This window comes from Lolium rigidum, chromosome 2 (genome assembly GCF_022539505.1).
Source record: "Lolium rigidum isolate FL_2022 chromosome 2, APGP_CSIRO_Lrig_0.1, whole genome shotgun sequence".
Lineage (NCBI taxonomy): Eukaryota > Viridiplantae > Streptophyta > Magnoliopsida > Poales > Poaceae > Lolium > Lolium rigidum.
In genome coordinates, this window is record NC_061509.1 from 266,603,124 (window position 1) to 266,629,689 (window position 26,566).

General features: G+C 43.7%; 2 protein-coding genes across 3 annotated transcripts; both read left to right on the top strand.

The window, feature by feature from the left end:
- The first annotated feature begins 10,200 nt into the window (after nucleotides 1-10,200).
- On the top strand, nucleotides 10,201-18,352 carry LOC124693394. Of its 2 annotated transcripts, none has more exons than XM_047226872.1 (3): nucleotides 10,201-10,513; nucleotides 15,842-15,987; nucleotides 18,243-18,352. In XM_047226872.1, the coding sequence occupies exons 1-3, from the start codon at nucleotides 10,372-10,374 to the stop codon at nucleotides 18,261-18,263; spliced, it is 309 nt and encodes a 102-aa protein (XP_047082828.1). In that variant the 5' UTR covers nucleotides 10,201-10,371; the 3' UTR covers nucleotides 18,264-18,352. The 2 variants fall into 2 exon arrangements, 1 of the variants encoding a protein (XP_047082828.1); XR_007000008.1 differs by lacking the exon at nucleotides 10,201-10,513 and adding an exon at nucleotides 14,879-15,026.
- A 4,336-nt stretch (nucleotides 18,353-22,688) lies between these two features.
- LOC124690888 lies at nucleotides 22,689-25,075 on the top strand. The gene is made up of 5 exons (XM_047224214.1): nucleotides 22,689-22,797; nucleotides 23,608-23,711; nucleotides 23,783-23,902; nucleotides 24,543-24,662; nucleotides 25,006-25,075. Exons 2-5 carry the CDS (start codon nucleotides 23,692-23,694, stop codon nucleotides 25,073-25,075), a joined length of 330 nt encoding a protein of 109 aa, XP_047080170.1. The 5' UTR covers nucleotides 22,689-22,797; nucleotides 23,608-23,691.
- The last annotated feature ends 1,491 nt before the right edge of the window (nucleotides 25,076-26,566 follow it).

Sequence of the window (26,566 nt, forward strand, 5' to 3'; positions counted from 1 at the left end):
ATGGAAAGAGCAGCGGGAGTCATAGCGATCGGGAGCCTCTTCTTGCAAGGGCATGCGCCATAGCGCCAGCATGTTGTCAGCTTTGAGATCTTGTTGCTCTTCTCGGAGTACTTCCTCCAACTCTCTCATCGCCCAATGTCTCATGCCTGGAAATTTAGATGTCTACCATATCTTCGAGATTTTTTGAGGGTGATTTCTTTAGTTTGCAACTCACCTATAGGCTGTTGCTGTCATATCAGCACGAATCATGAGTCAAATCCAATGGCTACGGAGTTGACCGAGACGTAATAAAAATCAGACGGCTGATTTCAAGCAAATCCGTTAGATAAAGTAGCGATATTTTGAATCGGCGAAGTGATGGGAACAGCAGCTGTACTAGCTTTGATCAATCAGCTGTACGTCGCATGGGGTTGCCGCCTCCTCTCGCCCACAACCCAACCTGCCGCCCCTCCGTCCGCTGCCTCTGCAGCGCCGGCGGCCCGCCTACTCCTCCTGCCCAAGCCCGTCCTGGTCTGGAGACGCACTCACCACCGCTGTCCAACCGAGGGCTCTGCGCCATGTCCACACCCCGCGAACCCCTCCCATAGCCGCCCCCTCTCGCACGCCCGTAGCTGCTGTTGCTCCCGATCTGCTGTGCCTCGGCGACGGCAGAGTTCAGTTGCAGAGAGAAAGTAAACAGAGTTCTGTTCAGTTACATATAGAGAAATAAACAAAGAAGAGGATATGTATGTGCTCAATACCTGACATTATCATCAGTCTCCTGATTTTGATTTTCATCAGTTTGTTGCGCTGGCCTGGAAGGGGAAGGCAAGGGTTTTGACGTTGAAGTGAAGTAAGCATGGAGAAAGAGGAGTATGATGAATGCCACAACGGCGCCAACCAGGCTGAGTACGTAGACAGTGGTGTCGGTGTGCCTGCAGCTGCCGGCGGCGTATGCGACGACGAGGCCGACCAACGCGACGACAATGCACAGGTAGAGGGCAAGCTGAAGAGACCGGGCTGTCTTCTTGTGCAGCTTTTTGACGTTGATGATGAGCAGCATGATGATGAACAGGGACGCCACAAACGCCGTGGTGTTGCAGAGCAGGAACACCGTCAGGCGCAGGCTGTGGTGCTCCTTGAGGATGGCGTCACCTGATATTAGTAATTAGTCCACAGGCGAGTTCGATCAAATTGAAGGCAGCTTCTATTTTTAATTTCCTTTTTAATTTTTGAACTAGCAAATCAGTGATAATTTCTCATCCAAGTTCTAATTGGAGTATCTATTTATTGAACTAGCAAATCAGTGAACCTTTATGTTTGTCAAATTTTTACGTTTGTACTGCTGTATTGCAAATCATGTCATTTCTCTCCTATTTTGAGATGATGTTGTTATGAAAAATCCGTGAACCTTTATGTTTGTCAAATTTTTATGTTTGTACTGCTGTATTGCATAGTTTTTTCTCCTTCGGATTTTGCATTAGATTTTTTTTTCTGAGTTTGAATACCCATTGAAAAATGTCTGTGCCCGCCCATGAGCACGGAGTAAACAGTGGAGACCTTGTCCCGGCAGGTGCCGGCGGCGTAGGCGCCCATGAGGCTGAGCAGGTCGAGCAACATGAAAAGCCTCAGCAGCACGACGTCGGAGACGACCCAGGTGACGCCCTTCTTCTCCTTCACCTTGTCGTGTCGGACGGCGAGGATGAGGATGAGGACGATGACCACAAGCGACGCGGCGAACGCGGTGGCATTGCAGTAGAAGAAGGCGAGGTAGCGGCCGTAGTGGGTGTCGCGGATGACGGGGTCGCCGGCGAGTCGTTGACCTTGGCTGGCGTCGTCGCGGGCGCCCTCCTGCCAGACGCCCCCGGCGGGTTGAAGCCCGCGTCGTATGTCACGGTGGCCACCAGGGTGGCCAGCAGCAGCAGGTACTTCCGCAGGCTGTACTCCCACGGCTGCTGCCTGGACGGCACTGCCGGCTTCTCCATTACCGGCTGGTGAGGTGCTGGCGCGTCATGCCCGGACACCATTGCCGGCCGCAGAGGTGATGGCTGGTCGTGGCAGGGCTCCTTTGCCGGCTGCAGAGGTGCTGGCTGGCCGTGGTCGGGCTCCATTGCCGGCTGCAGAGGTGCTTGCTCCCTCTTCTAGATTGTTGTGATCCAGATTCCAGAATGGCCAATGACAACGATAGTATAGGTGAGTTGTGTGATTATAGAAACACCTTGACTCGCAGCGAGTCGTCGGGAGGAAGCTGCCGTGCGTGTTCTTAAAGTCTGATAGACTGCTTATGTACTCTGTTTGGTACTGCAATTCTCACATGTGATGTGAACGCGTCGAGTCAACTCGGTCTTCGGGGACAAGCAAGTCTTTTCTCCTCTGCAAACCATGTACTCTACACTCAAAATATTGTTATCTGCGATCATGTAGTTCATAATCATGAAAGTGTTGATGTACCTTGTATTTACCTGAGATATCAAATTAAGTATATTTTGATATGTCATTGCATAGCTGATAAAATACTCCGAGTATTAAATACTTTTGTCGGAATACTTATTTTTGGTTTTGCTATGATTCTCACTCGAATGAGAATTAAGTTAGAGCTCAATTACTTCTAAAATAGTTGGATTTACATTGTGAATTTGTGCAACACGGAGTGCAGCAAGAGAGCTGCACATGAATTGCAAACAAGATTTGTTTTCCATTTGCACATGCATGGGTTGCAATTTAAAAACAAAAATGTTCATTCGGTAGTTCATAATCATGAAAGTGTTGATGTATCTCGTACCTGAATATCAAATTAAGTTATATTTTGCCATGTCATTACATAGCTGATAAAAAAACTCCGAGTATTAAATACTTCTGTGGGATTTTTATCATTGGGTTTGCTATAATTCTCACTCTAATGAGAATTATGTTAGAGCTCAATTACTTCTAGAATACCAAAGGGGGATGATGAGGATGACAATGGCGAGGATGATGATGAAGAGGATGACGATGAGGATGGTGGTGGCAGCTCTCCATCCGCGGGGCACGAGTTCTATTGATGGGACGCTAGCATCTCTTATCCTTTTCTTCGCCTTTTTGGTGTTCCGATGCCAAAGGGGAGAAGAGAGTAGAGCCTAGAAATTACGGGGTTCCTTGATTGTCACAAGCCATGGGAGTTGCTTTATTTGGATCTTATATGGCTTGTGCGTATTTGCTTTGATTTCTCAAGAACCATTTGCTACTTTGAATCATTCATGTATGGATATGTATGGACGACTATTATGTGTGCTTTTCTATGTTAGGATAATCATGCTTTATGGATAATCATGCTTTATGCTTATATATGTTGATATACTTGTCCATACCATGCTTGTTTCCTAAAGATATTGGGGGAGCTTCTCATATTCCACAAATGGTGCACTTTGCATTCAAACGCAAATTCTCCAAGTGCACACATTATGGGGGAGCTGTCGTAATATCTTATATGGAATCAAGGTTTAGAGCTTATCATAATATCTATGTGTTACTCTAGCTCGGTTTGTCATCGTATACCAAAAGGGGGAGATTGTAAGGGTATTTTACCCTTATCCATTATTTTGGTATCTATGACACCGTGCTAGAGTATTTGGACTAATACATGCCTACAAGATGACTTTCAGGTATTAGCCAAAGAGGTATGATGGTGTAGCAATGGAACAAAAGGCAACGGGAGACCCCCCAATTCGACGAAAAATCAGCTAGTTTTTCTGAGCCAGGCCGGTCACAGATCCGGTCTGACCGGCCCTGGCACCGGGCAGCCCGGTCACCAACCGGACCCAGAACCGGTGCCATCCGGGCAGGTTCCAGTAAGCCCAGAAGCCTGCGCGGTCAAGTTCCGGTCACCAGCCCGGTTTCGAACCGGCCGCTCCGGTCCACGGCCCGGTCTGACCGGGCGCCAGACCGAGCAGCCCGGTCAGCGACCGGGTTCTGCGCCTGTGACATCCTGGCGACATCCGAGTAAGCCCGAAGCTTGCCCGGTCAAGTCCCGGTCCCAGCTCCGGTTGCAAACCGGCCGGCCCGGTCTGTGGCCCGGTCTGACCGGGCTGTGGACCGGCCTGTCCGGCGCCAAATCCGGTTGACCGGGTTTCTCGAAGAAACTGCTGATGTGGCAAGTGACAACGGCCAGATTTTGAAGAACACTATATATACCCCTTCTTCTACCTTGGAAGGGTTAGGCAACATACTATAAACTGTTCTTGAGCTCTCTCTCTCCTACTCCATTGCTAGAAACACCAAAAGCCTCAGATCTCCCTCCTCCTCCACCCAAACTCAAATCCCTCCGGGGAATCACTAGAGGAGGACCCGATCTACCGTTCTACCAAGCAAAAACTCTTTGAACCAACACATGTATGCATGGCAATACATGCACTCGAACCAAACAGAGATGGGTCAGCACAATGCCTACTTCTCAACATCACGCAAGATTAGCACCTATCACTGCCAACTGCCATGACATCTTCAATCCTAGCAGTAACTCTTCTTACCAAATCGATGTAGCAAACTAAGGACATGACTTGGAGAAAATCTCCAGCCGGAATAATAGTCATTTTTTTTAGCAAACCAAACAGCATGCATTACTACTCACCCAACACGACCATATATTGATTGCTCTTCTAAGCAATTAAGAACGGGTTTAACACAGCACCATGTTTCCTCCCTCTTACACTCAACCAACTCAGGCCTTTAACCAGCAGCGGTGCTCTCTTCACCCAGCTCCAGCCGCCGGACAAAGCCCTCGCACGGAAATTACATGGTTAGAATCATCAAACTGAACAAAAATGATACCAGTTTGTCAAACAAGATATCACATGGCAGAGTAAACCATGGGAGTCAATATATATACACAGCTACAGAACATGCAAAATTAGACAAACACACAGTGCGCAAAATCCCTATTAACAATATATAGTCAAAATAGAGACAATCAGATATACAGGAAACATTTTTTTTCAAAGTAAACAGACCTATCAAGGGATTTGCAATATATCTATCCCCGTGACAGAAAATTGAAACTCAGGCCAGGACTTAACCCATCGTAGTAAAGCAGAAAACATTCCTTGCATAACAACAACAAGCTAGTGTTTAACAGAGAATGCTGAAACATATAAACTAGTACATCTATCCATCTCAACTATGAGAAAACTGAAGGGTAATTTCAAATTCAATCATGTCCACATTAGTCAAATTATTAGTCAGATAAATACACAGCAACACAAACAAGTGGGAATCACTTGCTAAAAAGGCCACTGCGAACTCGACCATTCCTTTCTTAAGCAGAAAACTAATTCCCAGAACAGAACAAGACCTGACCATCTTCATGTGAGTATTATTGCTAGAACTGAATACCACGGCTGCAATAATACAGCAGAGCATGAAGAAGAGGGCAGAGCAAATCTACACAGAGCTGTCAATCCAGAACAGCTGGAGGGCGTAGCGATTGACCATCACCAGCAAGTTGAGGTGGCCGAGCAGCCTTGAATCCGTCAAACGTCAACCTTAGCTTGACACCTTCGTGACAAATTGGATCACAGTCTGCATGTAGAATTACAGTTAAGTTCATCAGTTTAGAATAAATAAGCTTGTTTAATTGAACTGAAGAAAAATGAATATACATCTCAATCTGTGGCCAACTACAAGTAAGAAGAACTCACGTAGGAGGAATTAAAGCATGTATAGTGCTGCTACATGAGCTGAATCCGCTGGAATCAACTAAGAATATGAAAAACCATCATCTACTGTAGGTGACTTGTCCAATTAAAGCGATGGATTCTTGAATGATACTACTACAACTAGTGCATGTACTAGTATTGCAGCACACGGGTGTGCAGCTGATTGCAAATAATCGTTTCTACAAATCGGAACAGCACCGCATTTGCTGAAATAGGCCATGCGCAAGCCGCCGCTGCTCAGCAAGTGTTGGGCGCGCGTCCAAATTAACAGAGGAACGAAGTAAAAGTTTCGACCTTTGCTAGAAAAAATTATCCTTGGGGGCAACCTCCTGCTGCACGTCGGGCTTCCGATGCGGAGCCACAACTGGCTCCTGCGAAGATGGCCGCCTTCGGGGACATCAGCGCGCGGCAGAGGAGGCCGGTGAGCGACGGCTGCCGGAATCGGCGTGCCATCGTCGGAGTGCAGCACCGCACAGCACCTCCCTCGGCCAAGCTGCGCGAACCGGTCCGGCCAGCTCGACGGAGCCGCGCGCATGGATGCACGCGGGCGCCGGCGAGCAAGCCGGCCGCGCCGCCATGATCTGTGAGGCGCCGACGCTCTCATGGTCAACGATGGGGCGCCGCGCCGGCGGTCGATCTGATGCGATAGGGGGGCGGAGGGAAGAGGGGCCGACGGCGTTCGATCTGGGAGGAGTTTCGGTCCGTGGCGGGGAGGCAAAAACGGCCTGCTGGGACTCTCGCTCTGCTCGGCCCAATTCTAAAATCGTTAGACAAAATCCAGCGCGGGGAAATATTTCACGCTGCACAGCGCGGGAAATCCACTTGGTTGGCTTGGACTAGCTGTCTACCATTCTAGTTCAGTATACATGCTACCTCCGTTAAGAACTTTAGATGAACAAGTTTTATAAATGTAGTCAAAAGTTGACCAAATGTGAAGAAGAAAAAGAATAAACATATATAACATGAAATAAATAGGCAATGATATTTTTACACTGAATCTACCAATATTGATTTGGTATCGTCAATTTTCATATTTTTATCTATAAATTTCGTTAAAATTATAGAGTGTTGAATTTGACTAAATTTATAATCCTTATTTATTGGAACGGATGAGTAATAATTTCATTTGGTAGAGAGAAATTAATGATGTAGTATATGTCCCTCAAAACAGAAAGACACATAGCAAATATTTCTCTCTCCCTTGTAGCATCGGGAACTACACATACCTCAGTTTATTTCTCCTGAAAAAGTCAATGAATCGGGATGGTCGAGGGTGCCCTTCTGTCTCGCCGTCGTGAATAATGGTCAAACAGTGGATCGGGTAGAAGGGGCTCAGCTGAGGTAGTACCATGACAGTGCCATAAGGCGTAGGCCACTTAGCGCATGGTAAACACGATGAATCGGTGGAATAAAAAATTTATATAAGTTAGATGAGATACATAGGAGGAGGTTGGTGCCAAGAATTGCACTCGTTCTTACCGAGTGCGATGGGCTTAAGCAAAGAATTTTTTAATCGAGCTTGGTCATAGGCATCGTCGAGATAGTGGCACTCTGGAGTTGGTTAGATGTATTCTGTCGGATCGCAGCAAGCCGCTAATGTTCGATGTTGTCTCCGTCAGTGAAGAATACGATGAGAACAAGTCTTATATATAGCACGACAAGGGCCGGCAGCGGCGCCACAGCTCGCTACAAAAGTATTGTGTCCCTTCCAAATCAACATTATTTCTCGAAAACTATTTTAAGACTATTCAGTCCAAACTTTTATCAAACTTAAATGAATGTTAACTATGTTCAGATTTTACATCAAAGGTAGTTCTAAATTTTTGAGATAGTTATATTTTCCTAGATCATCGGTCAAAATGTGGTTCAAACCGTGTACCCTGGCTAGTACTACTCACTAGCTAAGCAGGAAGAGGTGAAGACGCACACGCCTATAGCTAGTATTCGATGTGGGCATGCATCACCCACGTCCATACCAGCTGCTCATATAGTCATATATGCATGGATCGTATTCTACACTTTGACTAGCAAGTAACGTAGATATATATTACTAATAGTACCATACTGCCCCTTTGCATCGATCAGTTCATTTGTGCGGGTTTCATTTAATTATAAGCAAAATGCACAGCTGGACCAAAAGAAAATGTTTAACACATGGTTTTGTGGTTTTAATTATTTCTTCCAAAATAGTTATTTAGAAACGACCCAAAGAAGAGGAAACTATAATAGATATAGAGTACAAAAGTAGACATGAAACATTGAGATGGTGTCCCACTGGACTGGACTAGCTAGTTCAGTTAGTTTCCTAGCTAGTTGGAGTCGTACGTTTTGTTAACTTACATGTCGTGTGTTGGGTAAGTTTGACTTATCACCAAACGTGAGCCATTGTGGTTGGCTATGCGAGTGTGTATATAACAGGCACAAGGGAGCCAAATCGATGGGCAAGAGATTGCAACTAGAGAAACAGAGTGCTGAAAGATCAACTTACATGCAACACACACATCAAGAAAGAAGGTTCCAAGAAACATAGCTTGAAGGCCGAGGCTCTCGTCCATCCGAACGATCAGAGAATTGGAGAAGACATGTCGAGAAGGTACACCATCGAGGAGTGATCTAGCCTTCGTTAGCACATGGTTCACCATGGATGTAGAATCATCCGCCTCCACCTCCGATGAAGGCCCCTACTTTCTTGTCGTGACCGTAGGGCACCACGCCTTTGCGAGAGTAGCTCCTCAAAGAGCACGAAAGACCAGAGGCGGACCTTAGTGGAGGCCAAAGTGGGCCGCCGCCCCAGCCCATGAAGAAACTTCCTATTATTTACAGGTATTTGGGCCATTTATCCATTAGAAGTCAGCCTAAATCTCATTTTTTAGCCCCCCCCCCCCCCCGGGATTTTGGCCCAAGGTCCGTGCCTGCGAAAGACTCGCAAGACATATTGCCTAGGGAAAGAACCAACACGGACACCCCATCAAGCGAAACCCGCAGACATCATCGTCGATCGCCAGACCGACCACTCGTCAAGACGCAAGCATTAGACTGAGATCGCCGAAAGAAGACACACCGAGAAGAATGGCAAACCAAACACCATGAAAGGCAAGGCCATGCCTCTGCCTCATGCTAGTTAGCATGACCATGCCGTTGAAGAAGAGATCCCCATTCCATCCCGTCGAGGATCGCAGGTGTTTCACCACCGGCGGACACAAACCACACTAGGGCACGATAGGCCAAGGACACCGACCAAACATGGTGCCACGTCGCCTCAACAGAATTACTGCCACCAGTAGCCTCTTGACCACCGCACTGCTCCACCACCACCACCTCGTCCCAAAGCGACGCCTCCAAGGAGGAAACGACGCCAGCACGCCGCCGCCCAATCGGAAGGATTTTGGGTTTTCACCGTGGAGGAGGGAAAGGAAAGGGAGATAAACCTCAATGTCGCCTCCAATAAGGGGAGCGGGGCACCGTGTCATTGTTTCCATGACCGCCACCACCAGCCAAGGGTTTCCCCTTATCAAACCCCCATCCCCGCCACCCCAAGGCTTTAGCACCGGTGAGAACGTCAAGATGGAGTTGCATTGGGGCAGGAACAAGACAGTGGAGAACCACTGTCTTTAGATCTAGGTAGAAGGTCGATGAGATCGTCCATGCCGTGACCAGTAGCCTCCGCCCCAAACCACCCGCGCGCTCGAGGAGGACGACCCACATAACTGGCGAGCACCCATGCCGCCGGCGACGCCGCCCTCACCTTCAGAGGCTTGATCCTACGGTACTAGAGCTCTACCTGACAAGCGGGAGCATCGAGATTCTCTTCGCCATGGTCCTTGATAGCGACGCACGGGCGGGCTCCCACGCGCGGCGGCGAAAGGGAGAGGAGGATGGGGAGAGGAGGGGATGGCCTAGGCTAGGGTTTTCGCCGCCGCCCGAGTCGCCGCAGAGCGGTGGGACGTGGGGGTCGAGCGAGTTTTTCCGGCTACATGCAAGAATAGCAATTGACTATATATTCACGTTGCAACTAAACTACGTATGCATGCATTGTCAACGACTTGCTCTATCATTGCCTGCGCTGGTTTTATAAAGTTTGAGCCATGCGGGTCACAACTCACAACTGAGGAGAAGAAATTTGGAAGACCAAAAATAGCACCGAAACACACAACACGCATTCACGCCTTGCAGTTTCCCAACGCACGCATTTTACACTTCCCAACGCACCCACCTCTCTCCTCCATCCCCAACGCCGACGCCGCCACTCCTCGTTTCCCCAAACACACCACACACACACCCCATGGTGTTCCCCTCTAAGCGATTCCTCGCGATCCAGCGCCCCCGGACCAAGCCGCCGCCTCCATGTATCCTGCCGCCGGCAGGGACGCCGCCCTGGAGCCCTTGTCTGCACCCCCTTCCTCCTGGTAACCGGGGAGCACCCCGCACATGGGAGATGAGTGCGCGAGAAGATCCGCCGCCGGCTGGCCGCCATGTCCAGCTCGTGCATGTGGCCGGCCGACCCACGGCGAGCGATCCCAGGACAACGGGCGAGCGACCAAGGTCAGGGGAGCTCCTCCACGCATGGTCCTGGTGCGGGCGGTGAAGACCTAGGCGGCGCGTTCGGCGACCTCCGCCCCTACACCAGCCCCTTCTTCTAACCGATTCCACGGCCGGCGGGCGGAGCTCGTCGTGGCGCTGGATTGGCGGCGGGGAGGCTCGGATGAAGATATTTTGGTCGCCTGCCTGGGGTTTCTGCGACCACCACCCCAAGTTGCTGCCGGCGGCGAAGTCCCCAAGCTCCTTCCGCTGCCCACCTCTTCGGCATGCTGCTGCCGGTCACCTCGTCAGCCATCTGCTGCCCGGTGAGCCTCCATCGTCCCTCCTGCATCTATTCGCCCAACAAAATGTCTCCTTTTTGCTGCTGAACTGAACGTGTGCGTAGGCAGCACATTGGTAATGCACGCATGGAGTAGACGGAAATCCATTATTTGCTGAGTCAAAAAATCGTCTTGTGTCCATCCATACTCGCGTAGTTTCTGGTTATTATGCATACAGAGATGTACGCTGCTGAATCTGAAAACGTTGTGGGCACGTACAGATATATATGGACACGCTAGCTCCATTACTTTATTCTGATTATGTTTACTTGGACATAACTAAAAATTTAGCTGTACACTTGTGGCTTTTCTGCCCGTCTTTGTCTCATTAGTGTACAAGGTAGACAACTTTGGTTGGTTTTGCTATGTTTGTCAGCACCAGTACATTCCTCTGTCAACTTGGATGCACATATATCTATTTAACTCTGTCGTTGGTGGATACTGTCTTGTCTAGCACGTATGTATCCCTAAGAAAGAGCTGCATTGACAACTGTTAATGCTGCTGCCAATTATCTTTTTCTGTAACATAGAGTTGTTAATTTCGAGTTGAGTGCTGCGTGCTTTATTTGTAATTTCAAGTGGGGGGAATTAGGGAGTTTAGATTTGTGTTTCCAGAGCAGTAACTTCATTTTGATTTCGGTTTCATGCTTGTGCATGTAAGCCTAGTTTCACACAAATGCTGCATATTTTTATTGTTATAAGAGGTGTTCACCCGTTTACTTTTTTATGTACATATACTTGTGTCACGAAAGTAGAAATAAGGTTCAGATTCATTGTCTTTATTTAGTCTTGTGACTGTTCCGCACTATGACAAGCGAATACTTGTTTGTAATCGGATCTGAACATTTGTGAGAGAAGATGGTTTGCTATCACTGTGAGAGAAGAGGATGCGGTACCTGAGAGAGTTAGATGATATTAAATATATTTCTATGAGTAAAAGTTTGTGGAACCCACGGTGTCATTAATTCTCGGCAGCCTTCTTTTATGACTTCTGTCATCAGTTGTGAAATACACTGCTCATTTCAAATCAAGCAACGCTTCTCTTCACAGATTTGAGTATTCAAAAGTGCGCTTAGTTTGAAAATGTTGAAATATAAGTCAAATTAGGAAAATGTATATCACATCATTTCTTATTACCCAAACTTAATTACTAAAATCACTAATTTATTTTCCTTCAAGTTATTAGAATTCCAAAGTCAACTACTTACAAATGGGTTTCGAATTCTGAATATGCAGATTTTAAAGTTTTTGGTTTCAGTTTTACACCCTTAATTTCGTACCAATTTCTGAATAGGAAAGTAGAGCCGTTTGAACCAACTGTGCTCAACCAGAAATAAGTGAGTTTCGATTCTCTCTGACATTATGAATTTTGCAAAATTTTAAAATAGACCTTACATCGATTTTGGACTTGGAAGAAAATAATCCTTCCACTCAGCTTTACACTCTTCTTAGATAAGATTATCAGTATTCAGGGGTAAAAAAACAGCATGCCCAGTAAAAACATCACATTTGGGTACTCAACAATTGGAATAAAATCAGAACCACAACAATTTTGATTTGACCACTGCCGTAATTAGATGGGAGCACATCAGATGGTCAATCAGATCTGTACATGCTTAACAAAATGAGGAGCAACACGAGGATTGGAATTCGGATTCAATTAAAAATGAAGAACACTAAGGGGTTTTGAGAAAGCAGGCCAGGCTGCTGAGACTCATGACGTTACGACCACAGCTTGGATATTGGAATGCGCCAGGTCGATGAATTTGAACACCTTAGTTGAAGACCAATCCGCCACCGACAGATCTACGAATGTGATCGGAGAGCCATGATGAATATGACCAACCAACAACGGATCTAGACATGTACTTTAACTCTTGTGTATGTATTTGCTGCTGACAAATAATAACTATGTTACATATAACTGATCTGGTGCCATCTATAAATTTGTGGAATGTTTGCAGTACTGTAGCATTTCTTATGTGCCACGTATGTTTTATTACCTTAATAAACTTTTCATTGTTTTTTGAACCACTTGCTTATGTATGTTATATCAGAACACTCCAATATGAGTGACTGGAGTTTCAAGTCCTCATAATTTTATCTGATGTTACTTGCTATTCTAGTTCGCAAAAACTCCATGGACTGATACGTATAATAGTATTATGATAAGCCTTATATCTTCTAACAGAAAATACAAGTGTTCTTTGACCTTAAAGTTGTACGATTTTTTTTTATACCTCATGTATCTTTTACTTTATGCTTTGGATTTGACCAAGTCATCTTACTACTCACTTGTATATTATCAGGCCCACCAACATTCCTCGCCGACCGTCTAAGCGTCGCGGCTCGCATCATCTACTCCCGCTCGTTGGTGGTTCATTTTGTCGTGACCTGGCCATTCCGGCCCTGGCAGTGATGCTGCTAAGCTGGCCACGGTCTCCTATCGCCAGTTGTAACCAGCTGCTCCATGATACGATCATGTTGCCGAGTTGGTGTCCTAGAATGCCGACATTCCCACATACACAGAGGAGCAGCAATCTGGTGCCTCAGGTCTGAGATGGCCACACCGTGAGTAACTTCTCCATTGTGATGCGATAAATGTTGCTTCGATCATTTTGCGATTCGTTGGTTATTGATGAGTTATTGCTTCTATCTGACTCCACGGCCGGTGGGAGGAGGTCGCTGTGGCGGTGGATTGGCGGCGGGGAGGCTCGGATGAAGAGATTCTGGTTGCCTGCCTGGAGTTTGTGCGACCACCACCCCAAGTTGCTGCTGGCGGCGACGTCCCCAAGCTCCTGCGGTGGCGACCTCTCCGGCATGCTGCTGCCGATCACCTCATCTGCTGCCTGGTGAGCTCCATCTTCCCTCCTGCATCTATTTCCCTCAACAAACTGTCTCCTTTTTGCTGCTGGATTAAACGTTAACATCGGCAGTACATTGGGCATGCATGCGTGGAGTATATGAATGTCCATTTGCCGAATCAAAAACTTGTATTGTGCGTAGGCTGCTACCTACTTGCGTATTTTCCAGATATGGATGTGCTCCATTTTTTTACTGTGTTTACTTGTACATAACCAAAAAAAAGCTGTAATTTGTGTTGTTCTGCCCCTTGTTGTCACACTAGTGTACAAGGCGGAGGACTTTGATTGGTTTTGCTATGCTTGTTAGCAGCAGGCCTCCAGTACTCTTCTAGGACTAGCAATGGCTCACGCGGAGGACTTTCATGGATAAAGTCTAGTACTCGTGTCTTAATAGCTTGCTACATGGGAAATTGTTAGTGCTACTGCCAATTATCCTTTTTCTGAAACATAGAGCTGTTACTTTCAAGTTGAGAGTTGTGTGCTTTAATTATAATTTCAAGTGGAGAAATAGGGAGTTTGATTTGTCTTTCCAGACAACTTCATTTTGATTTCAGTTTCATGCTTGTGAATCGAAGCCTAGTAGCACACCCACGCTGCATTTTCTTATCATGGTCAGTGATGTTCAATTGTTTACTTTCTTGTTTCTACTTGTGTCATGCAAATAGGAATTAGGTTCAGATAAATTATCTTTATTTAGTCCCTGACTGTTCAGCACTATGACAAGTGAATACTTGTTTGTAAGAGAATTTGAACGTTTGCGAGATAATATGATTTGCTATCACTGTGTTGCTGTTGATTCATCAGTAGGGAACATCACTAGGTTCTACAGCCAGGCAGGAGCGTTTTCATTTCTTGCATGGACTCTTGTAATAAGAAGCGTTTCCATTTCTTACAGGGATTATTTCAGAAAAAGCGTTCTCATTGGGTTCCTATAGTAAGAAGTGTTACGGGGTAATTGACAATTTGTGTAGGGGCGGCTCTGTTTCTAATTATATAATATTGGTCATGCTGCTATTCTTACGGTCATTGATGTCTAGGATTTTTTTGGTTGACTGACAACTCAGTAGAAGTTAAAAACTAAAAACCGGTTCACAATCCTGTTTTTATACTAATATAATTCCATGGTCATGCTGGATTACTGGGTAAAACTGGAGACTAGCCATTTTTTTCATGGTTTCTTGCCAACTATTATCTTGCATTGTCCATTATACTTTTCTTGTGTTTACTTTCACTTCTAGAGCTCGTATAATAACTAGTTTACTTTTTTTTTTGTTTTAAAGCAAAGTCGTTCATCTCATATCTGTTAACTATCTGATTTTCACCATCTCTTAGCACACTAGTCTTTTATCTGATTTTCCAAATTGCACCCAGACTTGAAATAAATTTGCAGAAACTCAGTTTCTTATATATTATTTCAAACTTGGAATTGTAGGTAACCGTGTATAAATTTATATGCAAAGACACAATTGTGGAGAAAAAAATTGCAAAGGGCAAAGCAGAAAATTTTAGTACAAGAGTTGGTCATGAAAGGGAAACAAGTCCAGGATGATCATCTGATGAGACAAGAGGATATAGTTTCATTACTTCTTGACGATAAACAGATTGCATACAAATTGGAAGAAATACCAATGCAGGTAATTACTCCCCCAATTTGTAAGTAGAGGACATTTTAGGCTTGCTACCCGAGAATAGACGATGTTTAACAACTTCAAGTGATTTTGTCTGTGGTATTTCCTGATATGCTCTTCTCTTTATAAAATATTATCGATAGCGTGAGGTGTGTTTATTGTGCATGCATGCATCATTTGACGTACAAGGCATATGATCTATTGTTGTTGGTATATTACTTGCACCAAAGATGCTATATTGTTGATTGTATAATACTTGCATTGAAGATGCTAATTTTTCTCAACACAAGCATATCTTGAAGTAACTAATATGGTTGATCGTTTCGACCAGATCTCTAATCCTAGTGCCCAAAGCTAACAATAATATTAGTCATACTAATACATGATTTAACTCTTGTGTATGTATTTGTTGTTGACAAATGACAATTCTGTGGCATATAACGGATCTGGTTCCATATTTAATTTGCCGAAGTGTTTTGCTGTACTGTAGCATTTCTTATGTACCATGTATGTTTTATTAACTTAATGAACTATTCATTGTTTTCTTAACTACTTGCCGAGGTATGCTGTATCAGAACACTCTTATGCGAGTGACTCGAGTTTCTGATCCTCATAATTCTATCTTATATTCCTTGCTATTCTAGTTCGCAAAAACTCCATGGACTGATTATCATAACATGATAAGCCTTATATCTTCTAACAGAAAATACTAGTGTTCTTTGATCTTAAAGCTGTATGATCCTTTTTTATACCTCATGTATCTTTTACTCTATTCTTTGGATTGTACCAAGTCATCTCACTACTCACTTGTATATTGACAGGCCCACCGACTTCCTCGCCGACCATCTATGTGCTAAGGTTTGCATCCATCTACTCCCGCTCGTCGGCAGTTCATTTCGACGTGATCCGGCCGTTCCGGCTGGGAGTGCTGCTGCAGCTAAGCTGGCCATGGCCTCCTGTCACCGTCGTAAGCATCTGCTCCATGCCCAATTTGCATTGCATTTCCAAATCACAATGTGTATGTACTCATGTCGCAACAGAATTGTTGTAGCATATATCCTTCTGAAGCTCTTAAAGTACAAGCTCTACTAAATCGTCGATGGATTTTTCCGTTGTCCTGTGGTCATTGTAGGATTAGAATTTGGCTTCAAAACACACATGTTGTTTTGGTGGATTTTGGATCGATCTTTCTAGACTACTTGCATGTTGCTGTATCACATAAATCGGTAGTGCACTGTCTGAATTCCAGTATTAAATGATTACTCAACCTGTTTCGGTTATGAGTTCTAAGAGGATGATGTAGTGTCGATGTGGAATCATGAATGTTAGGAAGGATGTTTGTAGGACTCTATAGATTTGCTTCAGTTTCACAGGTACTCCCCCCGTCCCAAATTAAGTGACTTGGATTTGTCTAGATTCGCAAATATCTAGACGTGTTTTTGTGTGTATAGATACATGTGAATCTAGACAAATCCTAGTCACTTAGTTTGGGACGGAGGGAGTGCTACTTTTATCATGGATTTGCCAATGTGATTTCCGATAGCTGGCTTGGCAGCTGTATTGCCCTGTGTTACATGTTGATGTACTGCGTAGTTGTATAGCCTTGCACAAATCTTTTGTAAGTTGAGTAACAATGAACTAATACATAATCAGCCTAGCATAGCTTGTAATTGTGAATGGAAGTACTTGCAAGAAGTATGTGTCACCAGCTTGAGTTTCTTTGTTGATTTTATTTGATATAGGTGGTCATGTCATCCATCATAAAGAGAAAACCCCTGAATCCTCTTGCCTCCGGCTTACTGTGCTTTCTGTGTTTCTCTTCTCTTTCTATAACTGCTATGTTTTTGCATTTGTTTTTCGAGAAAACGCAAAGGACCTTTGCGCTTCATTTCATTGAAAAGAAATCAAAGTTTTACATGCTTGTGATGCTTGATATCTTGTCAGGATTCTTTAATCTAGAGACCGGAAACCAGGAGCTAAAGAGCAACCCCAAGGACCTCTAAATCAGCACAAAAATGCATGTATGCAGTAGATGGAAATACATTCTCTAAGAACATAACTTATTCACTACCTCCTTGTATTAATGAAGTCTTTTTTTTTTCTTTTTCTGTTGCTATTGCAAAAATAGACCGTGAATATTTGAAGTATTCACTCGAATATGTTGGCTGGGAAGAAACGGTTGTACTATCCATGGACTATGGAGTTGCTAGAGCCTAGCGATGCTAAAATATTGGTTATTTCTGTAATAACAAAAATAAATTATATACAAACTCAAGTGCAAAGTCAAATGCAACATTCAGAAGTAGAACTATATGTCATGTGACCCAACGGAAACAAAATAGTTGTTTCTCATTTTTTGACATGCATGTGGCGCTCATGGATCGTATGATGTTTCAGAGAGTATTTGGTCACAGAGCTGGCTCGGTATATGATAACTTCACTAGGCCAGAGAATGTTGTGCAATGTGGATATTGTTAGCTTTATGAGCTACTTAACTACATGCATCATTTTTCTGAAACTTATACCTGATTGTTATGCAATCTTTTTTTATGTTTTTTTTCCTTTTTTGTTACACATGCTTGAGTGACTTCTTGTTATTGGCATGAAATGCTTGACAACAGGATTCCGGAAAGCTAAAAATCAGTGTGCTCCTATTTGCTCACATGACTAAAATGTTGGACATCCTTGAGCGGCACATTTTGCTTAGGATAGTTAAAATGACCTCGGAGTTACATATTTTTCACGTTCCTGATTAATTAAGTTGCTATGAACCATGAACTGTATGGTCGACTGCTGCCGTTGCTGTTTTAGCCTGGAGCATGTCGATCTAGCGATGTCCAGGTGTGGCTGGCTTTATTTTTCCAAAGCATCCCTCTGTAGCTGGCTCATTTAATTCTCCTGCCTCTCTTACTAACTCTCTGGTTTCTTTCTCAAATTTGTAGCTACATGCTAGTATATTACACACTGATTATTAGTAATTGATTTTGGACTACTTGATTGCACCATCAGTTTGTACCAGCCTGTGTTAATATTTAAATAACTTTAGGAGCTTGGATTTTTCTAAAAATCTTGATCTATCTTTGTGTACATTCCTTTGGCACTGGGTTGTTAATAGATGATGCTATTTCTTGTTGCTGCTGTTGAGAGTTAATCATCATGCCCTGTTCTTTTTATCTAGACGGTTGTGTACTGACTGAATTTTATTGTCACGTCTTTCACCAGGGAGGAGAGATCAGTCCATGATGGGAACCAAGTTGTGCTCCTCGTGGAGGTCCAAGCGTGGTCCTGGTGGCTGGCGTGACGGTTGGGCTCAGCCACGGCGGTTCACCCCAACGCCGATGTTATGGCGGTGGAGAGCCGCAGAGAAAGAACTGGTGGTCGCCTGCCAGGCTGCTGCTGCGGGCGTCCATGCGGAGCAAAAGCTTTTGTCTTTCCTGACCTGCAACTCCAATCTACCGCTGGCCACGTCCCCAACCTGCTACTGCTGCCACCATGCCAAGGGCCTCCGCCTTTACGATGACAGCTCCTGCCCCGACACCAGGGGTAGCAAGGACTGCCTCGTCCTCTCTGACCAAGATGGTGATGACGATGCGCAGGTAACTACTCACACATTCCGAAGGCCGTTCCTATTCTCCATTCCAGATGTAGATTGTAGTGGTTGCACATACATGTCATGTTCCGGAACAACCAAACAATGTTCTTTTTTTGGCTTTGCTTCAGAATTTTTTCAGCTAAGTGCCTGATTCCCACTCATTAGCTAGGCTTGGTGGGTACTAGTGTATTTCGGACAATGTTAGTTAACGGTTGAAATTTTTCCTCTTAGTTTACCGTGTATTCGATGTAGCTTACCTTGTTAGTTTGTCTTAATTTTCCTGTTTGGTTCCCAGTGGGCGGAGTGTGACCAAAATCAAAGGGAGGGCCAAATTGAACCTTTCATGTTTTTTTTTAACTAAGCACCAAAATTTTGCTGTAATTTTAATTTCTGTTTGTAACAAGAAGAGGTAATTTTCAAGCTGTGAGGGAGGTAACACATACATGCGTGCATGTGATGTCCTTTCTTTTTTTTGAAATTTATTAACAATGATTATATATGCAGATGGTGTGGTACAGACAAATTGCCACATAATTCTTAAAAAAGGATCATCTTAGTATTGCCTTGTAAAATTAGAAACTTTCTTGTTGCTTGTATAATCTCCGTGCACTCATTGCCATGTTAATAAATTAGGATTATCGTTGCTTGTATTTTCAGAAACATTCTAAAGCATCATAGAAATTTTGCTGCTTTATTAAAAAAAGTCAAATGTATGCTAAATAAGGCAAATTATTGCCAGAAACATTCCAAAGCATCACATAAATTTTGTTGCCTTGTTTCAGAAAAGGGCAAATCTATGCTAAATAATACTCTGAGAATTTCTACTACGTTTTCTTTTTTCACTTCTTGTGAGAAGTACTATAGTACAGTAGTACCTTGTTAGGACCAGCCTTGAGTTTGATAGATCTCCCATGTTCGTTCTTGTAGTAGATACAAATGGTTAAGAAGTGTTTTGGTTGGATGCTAAAAAACCGAATACCCCTTCTCAGGTTTGAGTTCAGGAAGAGAGCCAGCTTGGCGCAATCAACAGAAAGCTATTGTTGTTTCTAAGTACTTGAAAGTTTTAACTATCATGAAAAGAATCCTTTATATAGCTGTTTATAATTCACTTTGTTTATTTACTTGTCAACTGATGCTTTTCATTCTATAATGCACATATGCATAAGGGAACACGAGTTACTAGCCCAATTTGCGCAAATCCATGCGCAATCTAGTGAGAATACAAATCCATGCACAATCTAGTGGTGCTATTTACTCTTATATCTTTACTCAATGAATGACCTAATTGCCCTAGCCTGTTAACCAGTTTGCTAGTTCATTATAGCATTAGCATTAGCTTTGTTTGTTAAGTGAGAAATCTGCAGTGGACAACTTCAGGTGATTTTTCTGTGGTATTTGCTGATATGCCCTTATGTTTATTAATAGTTATCAATAATGTGAGGTGTTTGTTTTGTGCATGTATGCATCACTTGGCGTACATGGCGTATGCTATATTGTTGATGGTATATTACTTGTGTCAAAGATGCTATATAGTTGATGGTATAATACTTGCATTAAAGATGCACATTTTACTCAACACAAGCATATTTTGAGGAAACTAATATATGCTTGATCATTCCAACTAGATCCATAGTCCTACTGCCCAAAGCTAACAATGATAATATTATTCATACTAATACATTCTATAACTCTTGTGTATGTATTTGCTGCTGACAAATGATAACTCTGTTACATATAACGGATCTGGTTCCATCTATAATTTGGTGGAATGTTTTGCTGTACTGTAGCATTTTTATGTACCACGTATGTTTTATTACCTTGATGAACTCCTGTTTCCTTGCAAAATACCCTTATGCGAGAAGTCCTCGTAATTCTGCCTTTTGTTCCTTGCTATTCTAGTTCGCAAAAACTCCATGGATTGGTGTGTATAATATTATTATGATAAGCCTTAAATCTTCTAACAGAAAATGCAAGTGTTCTTTGATCTTAAAGCTCTATTTTCATTTTTTAGACCTCATGTATGGACCGGACCAAGTCATCTCACTACTCACTTGTATATTATTAGGCTCACCTGCTTCCTCGCCGATTGTCTATGCGTTGCGGCTTGCATCCGTCTGCTCATGCTCGTCGGCTGCTCATTTCAGCGTGACCTGACTGTTTTGGATCCAGCAGTGCTGCTGCTGTACTGGCAGCTGCCTTCTGTCGCCTGTCGTAAGCAGCTGCTCCATGATACGATTATGGTGCTGAGTCGGTGTATGAGAGAGTGCCAACATGCCCATGGACACAGGCGCAGAAATCTGGTGCCTCAGGTCTGAGATGGGTACAACGTGAGTAACTTCTCCATTGTGCTCCTAATTTATATTTGCGCTGCATTTCCAAAACTGTCGGAAATTATCGCAGGATTTTTCCGTTCTATCCTATGGCCATTGTAGGATTAGAATTTGGCTGCAAAACACACATGTTCTTTTGGTGGATACCGATCGGTCTTTTTCTTGCATGTTGTATGACATAAATCAGCGCTGCACTGTCTATCCAGTACTAAATGTGTGCTCACTATGCACTTGGTTTCTACACATTGTGGTTACGAATACTTTCAGCAGCCCACATAATTCAACAAACTTCCGCTGATGGTAGTTGGTAGGTATATGAAGTACATACTACTTCACTTTATGTTTTGAATTATCTAGGATTATCATGCAGATAGGCTCTCCATATTTTAATGTGGCTAGTCTGTTTACCAAAGCTCTTGCTATTTTTTAGGGACCTGAAAGTTTTAACTATCATGAAAAGAATCCTTTATGTAGTTGTTTATAATTCACTCTGATGCTTTTCATTCTATAATGCACATATGCATTAGGGAACATGAGTTACTAGCCCAATAGGGGCAAATCCACGCACAATTTAGTGAGCATGCCTTCTTTTTTAGTTAGGTGTTGAGTCTAATAATTTTATGTTGCTATTTATCGTCTCAATCTAGTGCTATTTATAGTCTGAATCTGGTGCTATTCAACATGACATTATTTTCTATGCAAAATAATAACAGGGAGCAAATCCACGCACAATTTAGTGAGCATGCCTTCTTTTTTAGTTAGGTGTTGAGTCTAATAATTTTATGTTGCTATTTATCGTCTCAATCTAGTGCTATTTATAGTCTGAATCTGGTGCTATTCAACATGACATTATTTTCTATGCAAAATAATAACAGGGAGACATGGGGCAGCCATCCCTGATATCAGAGTACGACCCTGGTCAGGAAGCATGGGCGGACGCATCGGGGGGGCCGGGGGGGCCGTGGCCCACCCAGAAATTCTGCCGGCCCAAAATGATACCCCATGGAAAAAGGCCTGATTAAGCGATTAGCCCAGATTGGAGCAGAGGTCGTCCAGTCGAGGTCACAAGGCTGCGGTCTCCTCTCCAGTCACGCGATTCCCCGCGCGGCCGCGCCCTGACCGCCGCCGCCCGCCCTCGACTCTGCGTCTCTGCCCAGTCCGGCTGTCCGCCCGGCGCCACCCGCGGCCCGCCCTCTCTGCAGCTCTGCCCTCACGGCCTCACCGCGTCCCAGCCCCGCCGCTCGGCCGTTGCAGCGGCGCAGCGACGCACTGACCGTCGGACCTGATCTTACCGCCGAGCCACTGGCCGACGAGCAAGCGACCTGGCCGCGACCAGAACCAGAAGTGAGCCCCTATTCAACTATTTTCTGATTTTCTCTGTTTGTCTGTTCTGTTCTATGTGACTCTGTCCGTTAAATACAAGCATGTCAGAGTGTTTGAGTGATGAAGAACACATAAAATTGCTAAATTTCTAATGTTTCAATGTATCAATTGTGTAGAAAACTAGAAACGAAGAGGAATAGCGAAATTGCGCTACTTTTTGAGAAACAAACATATGATTGTAATCGTGCACATTTAATATATGTATTGAACTTCAATGTTGACAATAAATTTGTCTTATATACTGTTCATTACTTTATTAGGCAAAGTTTTTTACATTTTGGGGGACGCAAAAAAATTTTTTTTGGAGGTGTGCCCCCCTTCCAATTCTTTCCTGCGTCCGCCACTGTCAGGAAGGAGACCCGTTCAAGGTCCCGGAGCCCATCATCGATGAACCGCCACTGCTCTGCCTCAAGCCCTAGCGCGACAACCTCGATGCCCGTGTCCAGTAGCTTGTTGACATCGACAACCAAAGGTTGAACTTTTCTCGTTGGTCATGCTGTAATCGGTTGCTGTCATGCTATCAAGCAGTGTTCTGCATGGTTCCTTGGGTTGTGAGCATCGTCCCACACCCTTATGTGTGCTTTCTGCCAATTATTAAATGGTGTTTCATGAAATGTGTGCATTTGCTTGTTGTAACTTTGCTATCAATCTGATAAGGGGGGGAGTTGTTGCTAGGATTTGGTAATGACACTGACAGTTGTCGTTGTAGCCCATTTTCTGTGCTGTTTAGGACTCGTCGATCTCTGTTTCGGTTCAAGTAGTACATACATATTGTCATGCATGTTTTCATTGTATTTTTACCACTACTAGATCAATTGGTTATTCCATGCTATATTTGATTGTACTGCAAGAAAAATTCAGTGTTAATGTGAATTGCTTATGTTGAGCTAGGCATATATGTACGTAGCAATTATACGATGTTGATGCAGATTATCGAACGTATCTTGCCAAATAAACAAATAGCGGAAAAGGAATGTTCTGAAATTGCGAAAGAACACTGGCAAATTATTGCCAGAAACATTCCAAAGCATCACATAAATTTTGCTGCTTTGTTTCAAAAAAACGGCAAATGTATGCTAAATACTACTCTGAGAGTTTGTACTACGTTTTCTTTTTCACTTCTTCTGAGAAGTTCTATAGTACGGTAGTACCTTGTTAGGACCAGCCTTCAGTTTAATAGATCCCCCATGTTCGTTCTTGAAATAGATACAAATGGTTAACAAGTATTTTGGTTGGATGCTGAATTTACAAAACTGAATACCCTTCTCATGTTTGAGTTTAGTAGGAGAGTCAGCATGGCGCAATCAACAGAAAGCAGACTGGATGGTAAAATTATTATCTCACCGTACCTTGTGACTAGCTCTAGATGGACATGCTTGAAACCAGGTATTAATATGCTTACTACAAAGTTTCTTGCTCTTGAGTCCTACGCTGATCGATTTGTTCTTTTATGGCAGTTTAGCAGTTTGGGATCTTGCCAACCTGATAAAGCCAATCGACATTGTCACTTTGGAACTTCTAGTGATACTCCTCTCTATTGTTCCTAATTTTTTTGTGGAGAGTCTCTCAACTGATTGGTATGTACTGAATAATCCTCGAATTCATCTGTAGGGGTGCTTTCTAGATACATAACGGTGACAGTTCATATGTGAAATTACTAGTTTCATCAGAGTGAATGTGAAATTGTCCTCAGCTAGATTTCTATATAAGTACATGTGAAATTTTCCTTCCTGCATGTCAACTTCATTCGTTGTTAGCTATTGTGAACGACCATCTCTGAAATGGTTGTGCAACATGCTTGGAAATTGATAATTGTGTTTATCAATGATAAAATGGAGTCTAATGCAATATTTGTGGTGTACTGTATGCCAACTCTTTCTTTCGGTTCTCATGTAGTAATAATGTGAATATATGAATTTATTTCTTTTGCCATGTTTAATATAGAGCTGATGGATTTTTTGGTTTGACATAGCAGCAAGATAGTTGGTGAAGTGGATTGAAATATAGAGCTGTTGGATTTTTTTGTTTGTCTTAGATGAATTTATTTGAATTTGACAAAATATGTACTATATTATCGTCGGTACCAATCTATAGAATCATGTGTTGTTGTTGGGTTCTACATACTCCTTTCTTTGTAATGCTGTCAGAGTGAATGTGCACGACCTTTTAAAATTCGTTTGCTATACATAGTCAGTGCTGAAACTTGTATGCTTTCAGGCCCTCTGACCAGCTATGCAGTGCTGATGCTCTTGGGCTAACCGAGGCCTCCCACGCCCTGCTTCGACTACCTTCTCGGCGTGGCGACGGTGATGCTCAACCTCTGCTACATGCTCTCTGGTGAGCTACTAGTTTACCCCTTCTGTTTTCTGGCTCCAGTGTTCTCTGTGATTGGATGTACTTATGCTCAAGCCGATGATCCTCGGTTCCTAGCTCTCTTTATCATTGGACCAACTGTATGTTGTTGCATGAGTAGAATTTTATCGAGGCATGAAGATGATGCATGGTGAATCTGATGTTTCACTATTCATCTCTATTATGAATCCGAAAGAAAAAAGAATTGATAGAATCCAAAGTTGATCTGTTTGTATTTACTTGTGGGAATGAATGAACTGATCATGTTAGATCACTTGTGGGAATCTGATCTGTTTGTATTTACTTGTGGGAATGAATGAATGAACAGGTTAGTCCATGATGGGAACCATGTTGTGCTCCTCGTGGAGTTCCAGGCGTTGTCCTGGTGGCCAGCGTGATGGTGGGGTCAGCAGTGTTGGTTGACCTTGGCGCCGCTGGAATGGCGGTGGAGAGCCGCAGAGAAAGAGTTGGTGGTCGTCTACCAGGCTGCTGCGGGCGTCCATGCGGAGCAAAAGTTGTTGTCTTTCCCTACCTGCAACTCCAACTTGCCGCTGGCCACGTCCCCGACCTGCTACTGCTGGCCACCACGCCAGGGGCCTCCGCCTTTGCGACGGCAGCTCCTGCTCTGGCACCAGGGGTAGCAAGTGACCTTGTGCGTGGGTGGTGGACGAGATCTTGTTGGACAAGATGAAGGTTGACAAGAAGCAGATTGGTTAATCCAGCGAAACAAGGTACCTTACCTGCTGCTCCTCTGTTTTCTTTTCATTGCCGAGCTATCGATCCTTGGGTGTTGCTGGCATGCATGAATGTTTTGGTTGTTAACCAGATAGTGAGTTAGTTCTTGCCATGTTGTGTATACGTGCCAATCCAGAGATGATACAATCTGAGGGAGGGTAACACATACATACTGCATGTGATGTCCTTTCTTTTTTGTTTGAAATTTATTACCAATGATTATATATGCAGATAGTGTGGTACAGAGAAATCACCACATAATAATGGTTAAAAAAAAGGATCATCCTAGTATTGCCTTGTAAATTAGAAATTTTCTTGCTGCTTGTATAATCTCCATGCACTCATTGCCATGTTAATGAATTAGGATTTGCGTTGCTTGTATTTTCAGTATCCATCCTTGTTGTGTGTGTAGATGCTTCTACAGCTGATGGAGGCAGGACAGCAAGCTTGCTTGAGCTTGCCTGGCCTGGAGCATCTACGCAAATCTTGCTCCAGGTTTGTGCTAGTTGCAGCACAGGTACTTAGTTTCTTGACGTAGCTAGACATGCATTGACGTCCTTGGAACTGGTGTTTGTTCTCATTGTTTTGCTGTGCAATTTATATTGAGGTCCTAGACAGCTATTTGCGCATTTGGTTTGACAAGTGGAGCATTTGGTGCGCTGCTCTGTTTAACTTTGACTACACGCAGGACCTCTCTATCTATGAACTAGCTTCATTATGTTATCATGCTTACTTCTTCACATATTTTGATATGGTCAGCCTAATCCATCTTCTTCGAGGAAAGTTGTCCAGAGTCTTTATCAAGTCTCATATCTAGTTTGCATGTGAATGAGTGTGTTGTGATTCGAGAAAACATAGTGGGTTTAATCGTCCGTGCAATTGATGTTTTCCCTTATTGGTTAATGAAATCGGTGAAGCTTTTCCATAAATTGGCAATCCTTTCTTTTGATGAATCCGAAAGAAAAAGAATCGATAGAATCCAAAGTTGATATGTTTGTATTTACTTGTGGGAATGATTGAACAGATTGTGTTAGGTCTAAATGTAGCTTTCTATATCTGCCAAAGAAGTTGTTTCATTGACGACTAGCTTCTTTTCTTTTGCTCGTTACAACATGATTACTAATGATTTATGTGACCTCTCAGCAGGGCTTGTG

Bases quoted from the DNA above. Each gene is read 5' to 3' on its own strand.
- LOC124693394 (XM_047226872.1), top strand. From the start codon at position 10,372: ATGAAGATATTTTGGTCGCCTGCCTGGGGTTTCTGCGACCACCACCCC. The intron at 10,514-15,841 runs GTGAGCCTCCAT...GTATATTGACAG, and splicing joins CGTCAGCCATCTGCTGCCCG to GCCCACCGACTTCCTCGCCG. The intron at 15,988-18,242 runs GTAAGCATCTGC...GTCTTTCACCAG, and splicing joins CATGGCCTCCTGTCACCGTC to GGAGGAGAGATCAGTCCATG.
- LOC124690888 (XM_047224214.1), top strand. From the start codon at position 23,692: ATGGACATGCTTGAAACCAG. The intron at 23,903-24,542 runs GTATGTACTGAA...GTATGCTTTCAG, and splicing joins GAGAGTCTCTCAACTGATTG to GCCCTCTGACCAGCTATGCA. The intron at 24,663-25,005 runs GTGAGCTACTAG...ATGAATGAACAG, and splicing joins CCTCTGCTACATGCTCTCTG to GTTAGTCCATGATGGGAACC.